At 43.3% G+C, this 16,833-nt stretch overlaps 4 protein-coding genes across 4 annotated transcripts; all 4 read right to left on the bottom strand.

Annotated features, from left to right (window-relative positions):
- Window positions 1-237: 237 nt before the first annotated feature.
- On the bottom strand, window positions 238-2,700 carry LOC139291803 (protocadherin gamma-C5-like). Its single transcript, XM_070913911.1, has one exon. It carries the CDS (start codon window positions 2,698-2,700, stop codon window positions 238-240), a length of 2,463 nt encoding a protein of 820 aa, XP_070770012.1.
- An 896-nt stretch (window positions 2,701-3,596) lies between these two features.
- Window positions 3,597-6,086, bottom strand: LOC139291802 (protocadherin gamma-C5-like). The gene has a single exon (XM_070913910.1). The coding sequence runs from the start codon at window positions 6,084-6,086 to the stop codon at window positions 3,597-3,599; it is 2,490 nt and encodes an 829-aa protein (XP_070770011.1).
- Window positions 6,087-7,024: 938 nt separating this feature from the next.
- LOC139291801 (protocadherin gamma-C5-like) lies at window positions 7,025-9,487 on the bottom strand. The gene has a single exon (XM_070913909.1). The coding sequence runs from the start codon at window positions 9,485-9,487 to the stop codon at window positions 7,025-7,027; it is 2,463 nt and encodes an 820-aa protein (XP_070770010.1).
- Window positions 9,488-10,331: 844 nt separating this feature from the next.
- Window positions 10,332-12,803, bottom strand: LOC139291800 (protocadherin gamma-C5-like). The gene has a single exon (XM_070913908.1). The coding sequence runs from the start codon at window positions 12,801-12,803 to the stop codon at window positions 10,332-10,334; it is 2,472 nt and encodes an 823-aa protein (XP_070770009.1).
- Between the last annotated feature and the right edge of the window lie 4,030 nt (window positions 12,804-16,833).

Below are 16,833 nucleotides of genomic sequence, written 5' to 3'. Positions count from 1 at the left end.
ATATTATCAGTGTAAAACACATGTAGGACAGCCAAGAGGAAAGATCACCAGAACGCCAAACAAAATGTTTAGCAAAAAAAAAGAAAGAAAGAAAGAAGAAATGCTTGTGACTGAGAACTCGTACCATACGTTTTAAGGACCAGGCAAATGTCATGTTATCAGAGGACAGTTAAGTGTTTGAAGTTTAAAAAAATGTATACAACGATATAAAATTATAAAGTTTGTCTTCTATTGTTTTCAGCTCACCTGCTGGCTCTCAAAGGTCCAGGTGCTGTCGGGTAAAGACGCATCCAGAACACTGATCACCTCCTTAAAGTCAGTGGTGCTGCTGGGTTTAATCAGAGTGAAATCACTGTACTCTGACATGGGAGACAGACAGGACCTGAACGACTGACTCTGAGACAACATGTCTCCTCCCAGCACCTCCACGTACTTTATGGGTCCATCGGTGTTGAGCTGAATCTGCAGGTTTCTGTTGGGGTTCTTGTAATCATCACAGTCGGTCCGTCTCGTGCAGCAACTACCGCTGCTTCTGCTGCTCCTGATGCATTTAACCGCTAAGATGAGAAAAGTCAGCAGAGACAGCACGGACACCGAGGCCAGAGAGAGAATCAAATAAAGGGTGATTCTCCCAGTTTTCTTGCTGGGCTCGGCCGCTTTCTGTCGGAGGTCTAAGATGGGCTCATGGAGGCCGTCCTCCAGCAGGATGGACACCGTGACGGTGGCGGACTGGACCGGTTCCCCGTCGTCCTTGATCTCTATAAGCAGCCTCTGAGAGGAGTCGTCCTGCTCGGACACAGCGCGTTTAGTCCTCACCTCCCCTGTGTACAGATTGACCGTGAACAGAGAGGCGTCGGTGGCCTCCGCCAGTTTGTAGGAGATCCAGGCGTTATGGCCCGAGTCAGCGTCCACGGCCGACACCTTAGTAACCAGGTGACCCGCTTTAGCGGAGCGAGGCATCCTCTGGTGAGAGAGGGAGCCCAGGGCAGCGGAGGAGGGGTAGATAACAGCGGGGGCATTGTCGTTCTGGTCCAGGATAAAAACATGGACAGTGGCGTTGCTGCTGAGAGACGGAGAGCCCTGGTCCTTTGCCTGAACCTGAATCTGAAACACCTTCAGTTTCTCATAGTCAAACGAGTGCATGCTGTAGATGCTGCCGTTATCTGAGTTAATGTAAACATAAGATGAGACAGACACGTCCTGCACTTTAGAGTCCAGTATAGAGTAAGAGATTTTGGCGTTTTCACCAAAGTCCAGGTCAGATGCTGATACTGAGAACAGTATAGACCCTGGTACCCCATTCTCTTTTAAATATACATTATAGGAGGGCTGAGTGAATACAGGAGGGTTGTCATTCACATCAGTGATGGTGACAGGTATAGTTTTCTTACTGGACAGAGGAGGAGAGCCTGAATCAGTGGCTGTTATCTCAATATTATACTGTGAGAAACTCTCTCGGTCTAAAGCACCACTGGTAACCAGGGCGTAATTATTAGAAAATGATGGTTTTAGAGTGAAAGGAGAACGTTTGGGAATTTGTAACGTCACTTTACCGTTATCACCGGAATCAAGGTCACGGACGCTCAGTAAAGCCACGACTGTCCCACTGCGAGAGTCTTCGGGCACAGAAGTGGGTTTTGAAGTTAAAACTATTTCTGGGGCGTTATCATTAACATCTAAGACATCCACCTGCACAGTGCAGTGACCCTCCATTTTAGGCAAGCCTTTGTCTTTTGCACTAATGTCTATTCGATATGAGGCTTGAGTTTCGTGGTCGAGCTGGTTTTTCAAAAATATGTCTCCCGTTACAGCATCTATATGAAATAATGAGAGCACTGATGGTGGTGTGTGTATCCCAAGCGAGTACTCAATTTCTCCATTTGGACCTTCATCTATGTCGGTTGCTTTTGTTGTAATTACAAAGGAGCCATTCGCACTGTTTTCTTGAACAGCAATTTTATAAAAAGCATTTTCAAATAATGGTACATTGTCGTTATTATCAAGCACATTTATAGTTATTTTTGAAGTTCCAGATTTAACCGGATTGCCTCCGTCCACAGCAGTAAGAAACAAACTGTGAATGGCTTTTTTCTCGCGGTCCAAAGATTTATTTAACACCAATTCTGGTATTTTTCGTCCATTTTCAATTTCTTTAACTTTTAAAGTGAAGCACTCATCTTTGCTTAGTGTATACGTCTTTAATCCGTTACTCCCAACATCGGGATCCTCTGCACTCTCTAAGGGAAAACGCACACCTACAACGGTGGATTCAGCTATTTCTATTATGTGTTCGCTTTTGAGAAAACTAGGAGCATTGTCATTTACGTCTCTTATTTCCACTTCTATCCGGTGTAACTGCAGCGGGTTCTCTATTACAACCTGCAGAGGTAGAACACAGCTGACACTTTGTCCGCATAAAGCCTCTCTGTCTATTCTGTCATTCACCACCAGCTCGCCCTTCCCCGCGTCCACACTGAAAAACTGCTCACCAGCCTCAGAGGCGACACGCAGCTTACGGTCAAAAATATCTGATAGTCCCAAACCCAGATCTTTGGCCAGATTTCCAACCATAGAGCCAAGCTCCAGCTCCTCTGGGATGCTGTAACGAGTCTGTCCGTCTATTGTACTCCACAAGAGAAAGAAATGATGCCACCAAAGCGCCTGCCATCTCCAGTCTCGGTATCCCATTCTCTTTGTCATCTCCGGTCCGTTACAATACGGCGTTATTTCCCAGCGAAATATTGTTCAGAATAAAGAGGTCAATGTAAAAATCCATCAACGACGAACTTGCTGTACTCCATAAATAGCCATATTTATGCATCATGAGATGCAAATTAAAGGTATATTATTAAATCTGAGTGTCTAAACGCACCCTCCTCTCATCTCGGGGTTGAAGCAATGTACTGGCTACAGTGATGAGGATGGGTGGGGGAGGGAGTAGATCTCTTTGTACAACTCCTAATGCTATTGGTGCACAGCATCTACCCTACAGCCAATAAGATGGAAACAGCAATGTGCTCCAGACCCAGCACTGCAATTCAAAAATGCACGAAAAGGCACAATGGGCTGCTTATTCAAATGAGCAGTTACATGAAATTAGAGGTGTTTATTTAAAATTATGATAAATGTTTTCTCTTTATCTTGACTGCTTTGACTTTTGCAATTCATTCACTTACATTTTGCAAGGTGTCTAAAAACGAAACCCACACTCAAATAAATGAAACTAAATGGAGCTTTAGACTTCCAGTACATGCTGCGATTTTAATCAGATAGATTACAATACCAAGAAACATTGGCTATTGTACTTGCTTAGTTTGCGTCGCTGTTTGAATCAGACAATCATCCAGTCACAAACAGAGTCACATAAAGCCCCACATCTACGAACTCATTTATGAAAAAATATAAAAAACATGCGAGTGAAAGGCATGTTGCTCTATTAGACGTTCCTTAAAAATAATTGTAAAAATATAAACCTGAGTGTGATAATACTTTAAAAGTGTGTGTGCATCATATCAAATCAAATTTCTTGAGGACAGAAAGGCAAGAAACCGAAAAATTAAGGAAATCGTGTGAGAATATACACATAAAAAATTATTTTACTCTTTGCTCACCTGCTGGCTCTCAAAGGTCCAGGTGCTGTCGGGCAAAGACGCATCCAGAACACTGATCACCTCCTTAAAGTCAGTGGTGCTGCTGGGTTTAATCAGAGTGAAATCACTGTACTCTGACATGGGAGACAGACAGGACCTGAACGACTGACTCTGAGACAACATGTCTCCTCCCAGGACCTCCACGTACTTTATGGGTCCATCGGTGTTGAGCTGAATCTGCAGGTTTCTGTTGGGGTTCTTGTAATCATCACAGTCGGTCCGTCTCATGCAGCAACTACCGCTGCTTCTGCTGCTCCTGATGCATTTAACCGCTAAGATGAGAAAAGTCAGCAGAGACAGCACGGACACCGAGGCCAGAGAGAGAATCAAATAAAGGGTGATTCTCCCAGTTTTCCTGCTGGGCTCGGCCGCTTTCTGTCGGAGGTCTAAGATGGGCTCATGGAGGCCGTCCTCCAGCAGGATGGACACCGTGACGGAGGCGGACTGGACCGGTTCCCCGTCGTCCTTGATCTCTATAAGCAGCCTCTGAGAGGAGTCGTCCTGCTCGGACACAGCGCGTTTAGTCCTCACCTCCCCTGTGTACAGATTGACCGTGAACAGAGAGGCGTCGGTGGCCTCCGCCAGTTTGTAGGAGATCCAGGCGTTATGGCCCGAGTCAGCGTCCACGGCCGACACCTTAGTAACCAGGTGACCCGCTTTAGCGGAGCGAGGCATCCTCTGGTGAGAGAGGGAGCCCAGGGCAGCGGAGGAGGGGTAGATAACAGCGGGGGCATTGTCGTTCTGGTCCAGGATAAAAACATGGACAGTGGCGTTGCTGCTGAGAGACGGAGAGCCCTGGTCTTTTGCCTGAACCTGAATCTGAAACACCTTCAGTTTCTCATAGTCAAACGAGTGCATGCTGTAGATGCTGCCGTTATCTGAGTTAATGTAAACATAAGATGACACAGACACGTCCTGCACTTTAGAGTCCAGTATAGAGTAAGAGATTTTGGCGTTTTCACCAAAGTCCAGGTCAGATGCTGATACTGAGAACAGTATAGACCCTGGTACCCCATTCTCTTTTAAATATACATTATAGGAGGGCTGAGTGAATACAGGAGGGTTGTCATTCACATCAGTGATGCTGACAGGTATAGTTTTCTTACTGGACAGAGGAGGAGAGCCTGAATCAGTGGCTGTTATCTCAATATTATACTCTGAGAAACTCTCTCGGTCTAAAGGACCACTGGTGACCAGTTCGTAATTATTAGAGAACGATGGTTTCAGAGTAAAGGGAGAACCTTTAGGGAGCTGTAACTTCACTTTACCGTTAACATCGGAGTCAAGGTCTCGTGCACTGATTAAAGCCACTACTGTGCCACTTGGTGCGTCCTCGCGTACAGGACTGGGTTTTGAAGTAAGCACAATTTCTGGAGAATTGTCATTTATGTCCTCTACGTCCAACTGTACACGACAATGGCCCTCCATTTCGGGAATGCCTTTGTCTTTAGCAGTTATATCAATAAGGTATGATTTAGAAGTCTCATAATCTAATCCTCCTTTTAATACGATGTCTCCTGTTATATCATTGATGTCAAATGTTGACAACACAAAGTCTGGAGTGCGGGACCCGAAAGAATATTTAACTTCACCATTAAGACCATCGTCAGCATCTGTAGCTTTAAGTTTAATTACAAGTGTTCCTTTGGTGCTGTTTTCTTTCAAAGACACTTTGTACTCATTTTCATTGAATACTGGAAAATTGTCGTTATTATCAAGCACAGTAATGATAATCTTACAGGTTCCCGATGTGACCGGGTTTCCCCCATCTAATGCTGTCAACAGCAGCTGATGGAGAGCATCCTTTTCCCGGTCTAACGGCTTTTCTAACACCAATTCAGGGACAGCTTTACCATTTTTTGTGTCTTTAAATTTTAGAGAAAAATAATCGTTTTTGCTCAGAGAGTAAGTTTTCAAAGAATTGCTTCCAACATCAGGGTCCTCTGCGCTCTCCAAAGGAAAACGTTTGCCAATCGCAACTGATTCTGGTATTTTAAGGTTAATCTCCTGTGTAAGAAAACTAGGAGAATTGTCATTTACGTCTCGTATTTCCACTTCAATTCGATGAGACTGCAAAGGATTTTCAACGACTACTTGCAGAGGTAGAACACAGCTGGCGCTTTGTCCGCATAAAGCCTCTCTGTCTATTCTCTCATTCACCACCAGCTCGCCCTTCCCCGCATCCACACTGAAAAACTGCTCACCAGCCTCAGAGGCGACGCGCATCTTACGGTCAAAAATGTCTGATAGTCCCAAACCCAGATCTTTGGCCAGATTTCCTACCACAGAGCCCTGTTTCAGTTCCTCCGGGATGCTGTAACGAGTCTGTCCGTCTATTGTACTCCACAAGAGAAAGAAATGATGCCACCAAAGCGCCTGCCATCTCCAGTCTCGGTATCCTATTGTCTTTGTCATCCTTGATCCGCTATAACACATTAATTCCAATCGTGATCTTGTTTAAGAAAATGTTGGAATCCATGATAGTAGGAAATAAACCCAAAGAAGAAAAGCCACAATGTTTGAGCATGGCTGTAAGCTAAAATTTACATGTTTAAATCTTAGAAAATACGAGCTCATTGCTGTCTCTCTCCTCGAGCTCTTTGCATTCAACGTGTTACAGCGTTAAGGCTGCATGGGGGCAGGGACTAGATTGCTTTGTACAGTTCTGAATCCTATTGGTGCACAGCATCCACCACCACCATCCAATGAGAGGGAAACTGATCGACACTCTTAAAGTGGCAGCATCTATTCTCTTTGTGAGCTTTCATTTGGGATGATGATGACAAATATCACTGAATATCAAATAATATGAGAAAGCCTAGTCGTTGTCAAACATAGAAGATAAATTAAAACCACTTTGCAGTAAGTGCTTCAAATTAATTGAAACGATAAAATTGAATTTCCTATCACAGAAAAAATAGAAAGCATAAAAGTATTAAAATGTTATGTAGTGTCCACGCAATTGTACAAAGTAAATAAATCAACACTGTTCTAACGTTGCATGATCATGGCTGCACGTCACAGTCGCTGTTCGCTGTCATGGTGCTGAAATGTTCCAACACCAAATTGATGCAACACAACTATTTTAACCGTCTTTGAATACAGTTATTGCAAAGAAAATTTCCCCACTTTGAAAACAAATTTAAAATACACACTGCCAAAAGGTGTGATAAAAACACAATGATGTATTGAAACTAAGAGACAGGAAAGAGGGCAGACCGACACATAGACCACTGCAGACAGACAGGCATTTTGTACGTTTTTTTGTTTGCACTGTTGATGGACATTCATGACAGACAATGCTACCATCGAGTACTTTTTGTACTAAATAATAATGCTAATTTTTTCATCATTATTAAGTTCAATGGTTGTTTTCAGCTCACCTGCTGGCTCTCAAAGGTCCAGGTGCTGTCGGGCAAAGACGCATCCAGAACACTGATCACCTCCTTAAAGTCAGTGGTGCTGCTGGGTTTAATCAGAGTGAAATCACTGTACTCTGACATGGGAGACAGACAGGACCTGAACGACTGACTCTGAGACAACATGTCTCCTCCCAGGACCTCCACGTACTTTATGGGTCCGTCGGTGTTGAGCTGAATCTGCAGGTTTCTGTTGGGGTTCTTGTAATCATCACAGTCGGTCCGTCTCGTGCAGCAACTACCGCTGCTTCTGCTGCTCCTGATGCATTTAACCGCTAAGATGAGAAAAGTCAGCAGAGACAGCACGGACACCGAGGCCAGAGAGAGAATCAAATAAAGGGTGATTCTCCCAGTTTTCCTGCTGGGCTCGGCCGCTTTCTGTCGGAGGTCTAAGATGGGCTCATGGAGGCCGTCCTCCAGCAGGATGGACACCGTGACGGTGGCGGACTGGACCGGTTCCCCGTCGTCCTTGATCTCTATAAGCAGCCTCTGAGAGGAGTCGTCCTGCTCGGACACAGCGCGTTTAGTCCTCACCTCCCCTGTGTACAGATTGACCGTGAACAGAGAGGCGTCTGTGGCCTCCGCCAGTTTGTAGGAGATCCAGGCGTTATGGCCCGAGTCAGCGTCCACGGCCGACACCTTAGTAACCAGGTGACCCGCTTTAGCGGAGCGAGGCATCCTCTGGTGAGAGAGGGAGCCCAGGGCAGCGGAGGAGGGGTAGATAACAGCGGGGGCATTGTCGTTCTGGTCCAGGATAAAAACATGGACAGTGGCGTTGCTGCTGAGAGACGGAGAGCCCTGGTCCTTTGCCTGAACCTGAATCTGAAACACCTTCAGTTTCTCATAGTCAAACGAGTGCATGCTGTAGATGCTGCCGTTATCTGAGTTAATGTAAACATAAGATGAGACAGACACGTCCTGCACTTTAGAGTCCAGTATAGAGTAAGAGATTTTGGCGTTTTCACCAAAGTCCAGGTCAGATGCTGATACTGAGAACAGTATAGACCCTGGTACCCCATTCTCTTTTAAATATACATTATAGGAGGGCTGAGTGAATACAGGAGGGTTGTCATTCACATCAGTGATGCTGACAGGTATAGTTTTCTTACTGGACAGAGGAGGAGAGCCTGAATCAGTGGCTGTTATCTCAATATTATATTCGGAGACATTTTCCCGATCTAAAGCACCACTGGTAACCAGTGCGTAATTATGAGAAAACGACGGTTTCAGGGTAAATGGAGACCTCTTGGGGAGCTGTAATGTTACTTTACCGTTAACACCGGAGTCAAGGTCTCGGGCACTGATTAAAGCTACTACGGTGCCATTAGGTGAATCTTCGCGCACTGGCTTTGGATGAGAGGTGAGTATTATTTCTGGGGCATTATCGTTAACATCTAAAACGTCAACATGCACAGTACAATGCCCCTCCATTCTCGGACTGCCTCTATCTTTCGCACTTATATCTAATTCATAATTTTCACTTGCCTCGAAGTCTAGTTTTCCTTTAAGAAATATTGTTCCCGATACATGATCGATACTAAAAACAGAGAGAACAGTGTCTGATGTGTGCGCTCCAAATGAGTATTCTATCTCTCCGTTTTGACCATCGTCCATGTCTGTCGCTTTTGTTTGTACTATCAATGCACCCTCTGGAGCATTTTCACTGATAGATACTTTATACAACGTTTTCCCAAAAGCTGGGACGTTATCGTTGATGTCAAGGACTGTAACAGATAGCTGAGCGGTCCCTGATCTCACTGGGTTGCCCCCATCTAGAGCTGTCAACAAAAGCTTATGAACGGCCTTTTTCTCTCTGTCTAAATTTTTTGCTAAAATCAATTCAGGGACTTTCCTTCCACCGGCAACTTCTTTTACTCTAATATTAAAACATTCATCTTTACTGAGAGTGTATGATTTTACTGAATTACTGCCAACATCTGGGTCTATGGCGCTCTCTAATGGAAAACGAACCCCTAAAGCCGTAGATTCCGCAACCTCCAATGTGATATCATTTGATGGAAATCTAGGCGCATTATCATTCATGTCTTGTATTTCTACCTCAACACGGAAAAGTTGTAATGGGTCTTCAATTACAACCTGCAGAGGCAACACACAGCTGGCGCTTTGTCCGCATAAAGCCTCTCTGTCTATTCTGTCATTCACCACCAGCTCGCCCTTCCCCGCGTCCACACTGAAATACTGCTCACCAGCCTCAGAGGCGACGCGCAGCTTACGGTCAAAAATTTCAGATAGTCCCAAACCCAGATCTTTGGCCAGATTTCCTACCACAGAGCCCTGTTTCAGTTCCTCCGGGATGCTGTAACGAGTCTGTCCGTCTATTGTACTCCACAAGAGAAAGAAATGATGCCACCAAAGCGCCTGCCATCTCCAGTCTCGGTATCCTGTTCTCTTTGTCATCCTTGGTCCGCTATAACACGTTAATTCCAATCGACATACTGTACTGAACAAGGCTGAAATCCATATTCGGAGATGTTAATCCAATAGAACATTTTCCAGAATTACGGAGCATGGTTGTAAGCTAAATATAAAATTGTCATAATATAAAATACGAGCTCATTGTTGTCTCTCTCCTCGAGCTCTTTGCATTCTACGCGTTATAGCACTGGGCTGCATGGGGGCAGGGACTAGATTGCTTTGTACAGTTGTGAATCCTATTGGTGCACAGCATCCACCTCTACCATCCAATGAGAGGGAAACTGATCGACACTCTTAAAGTGGCAGCATCTATTCTCTTTGTGCCCCTTCACTTCAACAAAAGGCAGTTATTTTGAAACTCAGAGGACGTCAAACAATATAAAGGTGGCATGCCACTATAAAATATGTTTTTAAAACAGAAAGAAAGAGAGAACGAACGAACGAACGAACAGGAAATACGATTAATCCAACATCAGACGTAAACGATCACAATCTTCACTGTGAGAGATTTTTAATCAATCACTTTTATGTTTTCTTCTGAAAAGATGAGCTACAGCAGAGGCAAAACACACGCGCTCACACACATACTTTGATCATAGGCCTTTAAGCATTACTGCATTCTCAAAGTGCCGCTGTCCACCGTCGTGGTGCTGAACTGTTCAGAAATGGCTATGGAAGTGTGCGCATATGAGGCTACATTGACAGATGTCTTGAACATAATTATTTCAACAGTTTCTGAACAGTCTTTTATCCGATAGATAGAAAGATAGATAGATAGATAGATAGATAGAGCAAATACTATGAAGTCCCTCGGAGTAAATGCAACTCAACGTCTGCATTTTGTTTTGCTCACCTGCTGGCTCTCAAAGGTCCAGGTGCTGTCGGGCAAAGACGCATCCAGAACACTGATCACCTCCTTAAAGTCAGTGGTGCTGCTGGGTTTAATCAGAGTGAAATCACTGTACTCTGACATGGGAGACAGACAGGACCTGAACGACTGACTCTGAGACAACATGTCTCCTCCCAGGACCTCCACGTACTTTATGGGTCCATCGGTGTTGAGCTGAATCTGCAGGTTTCTGTTGGGGTTCTTGTAATCATCACAGTCGGTCCGTCTCGTGCAGCAACTACCGCTGCTTCTGCTGCTCCTGATGCATTTAACCGCTAAGATGAGAAAAGTCAGCAGAGACAGCACGGACACCGAGGCCAGAGAGAGAATCAAATAAAGGGTGATTCTCCCAGTTTTCTTGCTGGGCTCGGCCGCTTTCTGTCGGAGGTCTAAGATGGGCTCATGGAGGCCGTCCTCCAGCAGGATGGACACCGTGACGGTGGCGGACTGGACCGGTTCCCCGTCGTCCTTGATCTCTATAAGCAGCCTCTGAGAGGAGTCGTCCTGCTCGGACACAGCGCGTTTAGTCCTCACCTCCCCTGTGTACAGATTGACCGTGAACAGAGAGGCGTCGGTGGCCTCCGCCAGTTTGTAGGAGATCCAGGCGTTATGGCCCGAGTCAGCGTCCACGGCCGACACCTTAGTAACCAGGTGACCCGCTTTAGCGGAGCGAGGCATCCTCTGGTGAGAGAGGGAGCCCAGGGCAGCGGAGGAGGGGTAGATAACAGCGGGGGCATTGTCGTTCTGGTCCAGGATAAAAACATGGACAGTGGCGTTGCTGCTGAGAGACGGAGAGCCCTGGTCCTTTGCCTGAACCTGAATCTGAAACACCTTCAGTTTCTCATAGTCAAACGAGTGCATGCTGTAGATGCTGCCGTTATCTGAGTTAATGTAAACATAAGATGAGACAGACACGTCCTGCACTTTAGAGTCCAACATGGAGTAGGAGATCTTCGCGTTATCACCAGAATCAGCATCAGTTGCTGACACTGAGCATAAAATGTTCCCAGGAGCATTGTTCTCTTTTACATAAACGACATATGAAGGCAGGGAGAAAACTGGTGGGTTGTCATTGACATCTAACAATTCAACAAGTATTACTTTCTCACTCGATAATGGGGGTTTTCCAGAATCAGTAGCACTTATTTTGATACTATACCGGCCATTGTTTTCACGGTCAAGTGGCCCATTCGTCACTAAAGAGTAATGGTTAGAGACAGACGGATTTAACTTAAAGGGGGATTTGGAAGACACGCTCAACGTAACCTTGCCATTGTCACCCGAATCTGGGTCTTTTGCACTTATTAATGCAATAACTGTTCCGATTGCGGAATCTTCTGGAACAGGTGTTGTTAAAGACGTCACAATTATTTCAGGAACGTTGTCGTTAATGTCAACTACTTTAATTTCGACGCCACAATGCCCATCCATCTCAGGATTCCCTTTGTCTTTAGCAGTTATGTCAAATCTATGTAAGGAGTTTGTTTCATGGTCTAAAATTCCTTTGACAACAATAACTCCAGTAGAAGCTTCTATGTCAAACAATGATAAAATCAGATCCGTAGTTTGCTCTGCAAAAAAATATTCAATTTCTCCATTTGGTCCTTCGTCTGAATCTGTTGCTTTAACATGCAATATTTCAGTTCCAGGTGTTGCCTTTTCGCTGACATTAGCCTCATATACCTGTCTCTCAAACTGCGGCGCATTATCATTAATATCAAGTACTATAACTGTAATCTCAGATGTCCCCGAGCGCACTGGATCTCCACCATCTACAGCGGTGAGGATAAGATTGTGCACAGGCAGCTTTTCTCGATCAAGCGGTTTTTCCAGAACCAGTTCAGGGATTTTTCTTCCGTCCTTGTGGTTTTTAACAGTCAATTTGAAATTGTCATTTTTGCTTATGAGGTAAGAGCGTACAGAATTGGTGCCGACATCTGGATCTTGTGCACTTTCTAAAGGAAATCGCGCGCCTGGATTTACCAGCTCTGCAATTTTCACCACTTTCTCTTTAGTAAGAAAACTAGGAGAATTATCGTTTGTATCCTGTATTTCAATTTCGACTCTATGCAGCTGAAGGGGGTTATCGATAACTAGTTCCAAAGGCAACAAACATGACGGTCTTTGTCCACACAGTTCCTCCCTATCTATCCTATCAATCACCACCAGTTCTCCCCTCCCCAAGTCTATACTAAAATACTGCTTACCAGCCTCCGAGGTAATCCGCAATTTACGTCGATATAGTTCAGATACAACCAAACCCAGATCTTTGGCTAGATTTCCTACCACAGAGCCCTGTTTCAGTTCCTCCGGGATGCTGTAGCGAGTCTGTCCGTCTATTGTACTCCACAAGAGAAAGAAATGATGCCACCACAAAAACACCTGCCATGCAGGCAATTTGTTCCACATTATTCCACGTTGCATAAATCCCATATATTTTCACTCCAATCCCAACTTCTTAAGTCATTAAGCATATAAGGTCTATGATCCAAAGTAGAAGCGCCCTCATACATAACAGAGACAGTCATTCTTTGTGTCTGCATATGCACCCCTCTCCTCCCGTGCAGAACATTGTAATGGTTACGACGCTGAAGCTACTCGGTGAGTAGATCTCTTTGTACAGCTCTGGATGTCATTGGTGGACAGAGTATACCCATTTCGACCAATTGTGGCACCAGTAAACGTCTACAGAACAGTGACGTAAAATATGAGCCAGAGAAAAATTATCCGGGTTATTGTGACAGTATCATACAAAATATAACTATACTATTCATTAAACAGTCTCCCCATCACCTACACCCCTTTTTTATGTGAATTTGACGATAATCAATACAAATATGTAGACTATATAATACATTAATTATGGATAAAAGCTGTAGATAATAGATGACTTCGTATCTAAGTGTCTTATAAATAATTGAATGACTGATCATTATATAATCACTCAAAATGCTTTGTGTTAATCCATCTGTTCTCTTGTCTGTATGTACCTGCATGCATGCACATGCCCTTGTGGTTGACAAGGCTCTTCGTTGCCTTCCTGTGGCCACAGAAAGCCAATGCAGCCTGCATACGTCATTACGTCTTCACAGCTCTCAACAAGCCTCAGAGAAATAATTCCGTCAGCAGCCGACGTAAAATACCCGTATGGAGGTCTGTAGAGCAAATGAAAAGGGAGGGGGAGCGCATATGGTGTAGGGAGGCGTTTGCCTCTCTCTCTCTCTCTCTCTCTCTCTCTCTCTCTGATAGAGAGAGCATTATTTACTGCTTAAATTTCGCCAACCAATAATACATTTTAAGGCCAGATTAGCCAGTGTTACATTTACGTACTTCCTAGATGTTTGGTCGTCACTAACAATCAAATCATTCTACAAGCCATGCACCATAATTATGCAATATCCTTCCGTTACAAAATAACGATAAAGCTCAAAATGTAACGTAAATTCAATGTTACAAATGATAAAATAATCCATTGACATATGTAAATTAATATGGAAAATAAACTAAATAAACAAGTATTTGCAATCGTCTTCAGCTCTAAATGGAGGTGGGCGACAGAGGGAGATGTGGAGAGGCAGTGTGAGAGACAGCGAGAGCTGATTTCAGCACCACATGTGTGGACAGCGCCACACAGGCGGCCAACTGCTGCTGCTGCATGCTGCCGCAGAGGAAAGCCAGTCTCATAGGCTCTCACTGAAGACAGCGAGCAGCCAGGAAAACAAAACCTCAGCCTCCTCACTATTTTTCATACTGAATACAGGAATAAATACAGGAGTAGATCGGCAGGCACACTTAATTCAATTTTACTGCTGTAAACACAGGACATGAAAATAATAAGATAAGATAAGTTTGGGTACATATAAAGCATATTATCATGCTAACTTTATACTGGCATCAGTGAGCAAAAGAAACATACAGAGATGTTAAATAATGACATCATTTTGAGTTGAATTATGAAATCAGCGCTTCTCCATCAAAGTCTTGAATATTTTGATGCTATTTTGCTACTAGTCCAGGGATGTTATGTCCATGGCTGATATTTGTAGACATCAAAACACATACACAAAGTGGGATTCTGAAGCACACATTTTGAAGTACACATGCATTTCATTCACACTTTTTGAATTGTAAAATTTAAATTTCATGTTAAGCCTCATCTTGCAGGTGTTCACCGTCAGGTGTTGAGCTGCAGTGCAAAGTGCTGACGTTGCATAGACTAAAGTGGTTTCCTTTTTACCAAAGCTTAGTGATATTCTATCCATCCATCGATTCATTTCTTTTCTATACCTATTTATCCTGTGGTGGTGGGAGTTGGGGGTGGAGGGTTATGATTATGCAGTTAATGCATACTTTTAGTTAGTACCCTAACTTGTATCAGATGAACTGACACTGAATGGTTAGAAAGAAAGCGGCACATGTAGGATGTAAAGCAACATAATACAAGATTCCTTCTGTAAATACTAGCAAACACACAGAATGTTTGGGTTTTGTTAAGACTACTATGTTAGATGTTTGTGTGTGTTCAATCAGCTGCATGGTGTGTGATGTTGGTATTGGTCTGCATTATGCAAAAAGCTTTTTTTCTGGTATTTTTCTACCTCAGTTACACTTACACTCAGTTGCCAGTTGATTGGGTACACATAAAATTAATGCAGTCTAATACAACAGCCCTGCTATAAATCCTATGAAGGTTATAATCAGTTTTTGGGGAAACTGTTTTAGAGACATGTTGATTCAACTTTATCATCACTTTGGAAGCCACAGTTTGTGATTGTGTTGAATTGTATTGTGTTATAGGTGTTAAATAACACAAAATAAATAGCAAAATAACAGAAACATCTGTCTGTATAATGCACTATATAGTTCAGCAGCACCACAAACTACATCCTCCAAAGTGATCATACAGTCGAATCAACACTTTGAACAAAAGCTGAACATACACACCTTCATGAAGAGAGGATTTATTACAGGACATTTGCAAGACACTGCATTAGTTTTAACAATAACAATAAACTGGAAACTGGAAGAACAATGCAATCCAGTACATCAAATCACAGCTTTAAAAGTGACAATATAGTTATAGTTGAATCAACGCTTCGCTTTTAATGTCCTCTTAACATGCTAACGTACCAAAATCCCAGATACAGTGCTGGACAGTATAATCACTGCAACTTAATTCAGGCATGAACAGCTGGTTTTACCTGCTAATACTTCCCTAAAACCATATAAGCCTGTTAGTAGGGAGAGCTGTCCAACTTGTTCAAATGTCTTGTTCAAATGTAAAGCAGGCCTACTTTGGAACCCTGAAAAAGAGGGTGTGTACAAAAGAGCAAAAACCACTGATTCAAAATATTCTCATATTAAGAATTGCAGTCTAAACATTTAATTTATCATTTAATACCCAGAGACTAATATTAAAATGAAAATGTCCACTTATCTACGGTATAGATTGTAACTTATGTCCATGTGATGTGTGTGTGCATGTGTGTGTGTGAGTGTAAATCAGTGCAACAGCCCAGTCGGATAAAACACATCACATCATATTTTGAGCAACAAGCCACTCACACTGTCACACATGACATGTTGTAAACAAAAGCTCCGTCCATCAATGCCTAATTCAGGCAATCATCAGTGATGATGGTATGTATACAGATGTGTCACTTGTGGAAAATCTGATTACCTGCCTGACTCAGTGCCAATGTGTAATGTTTGGACACTGTAAAATATATCACTGTTTGTGTCTGAAAGCTGTTCCTGCATGGTGATCTTGAGTATGATGTTCAGTTGCCAGTGAATCAGTAATCTGTACCGTTTGTGGAATCAAGAGGTTTTGTACTTATGTGTTTGATGGCTGTGAACAATATAGATGAAAACTATTTCTTACCTTATTTGGTGAGACAGGATTTAACATAAGTCAGGGAGGAAACAGGAACAGCACCAGGCAGCAAGAGGGGACACATGAAAGAGAAAAACAAGAGAGAAAGGATGTCAGTTAGACTGGTGGTCAACATACTGAGTCTGGCTTTGGGAAGTACAGCAACCAAAATACTTACCATGTGGCTCACAACAAACGGCATTGTGACTTTGTGTGGTGATTCATAGTGCACGTAATTTCTGTTTATTGTGATTGATGATAAATTGTCTCTCAAGATTGGACTGTTCACAAAAGTAGTCCGCTGTGTATGCAGATTAACTATTAAAGTTTAAAATGTGGAAACAATTATGTGTTGTTTGTTCTGCGTCTGTGTCATCCTCATCCTTCAGTCAGCATAATGATAAGATTGAGCACCCATCAGCACATACCGTAACAAAATATAAAGACTAGGAAAACTCTTAAATACAATAGTATGATACAGATATTTTATGTATTATGATAATATAACAATTCGACTATGTTCAAACTATACTGAACAGGGAATAGGCCATAACCTTAATTGAA

The sequence above is a fragment of the Enoplosus armatus genome, chromosome 10 (genome assembly GCF_043641665.1).
Source record: "Enoplosus armatus isolate fEnoArm2 chromosome 10, fEnoArm2.hap1, whole genome shotgun sequence".
Taxonomy (NCBI): Eukaryota; Metazoa; Chordata; class Actinopteri; order Centrarchiformes; family Enoplosidae; genus Enoplosus; species Enoplosus armatus.
Note: the sequence above shows the minus strand (reverse complement) of the source record. Positions and strands in the feature narration are given on the sequence as shown.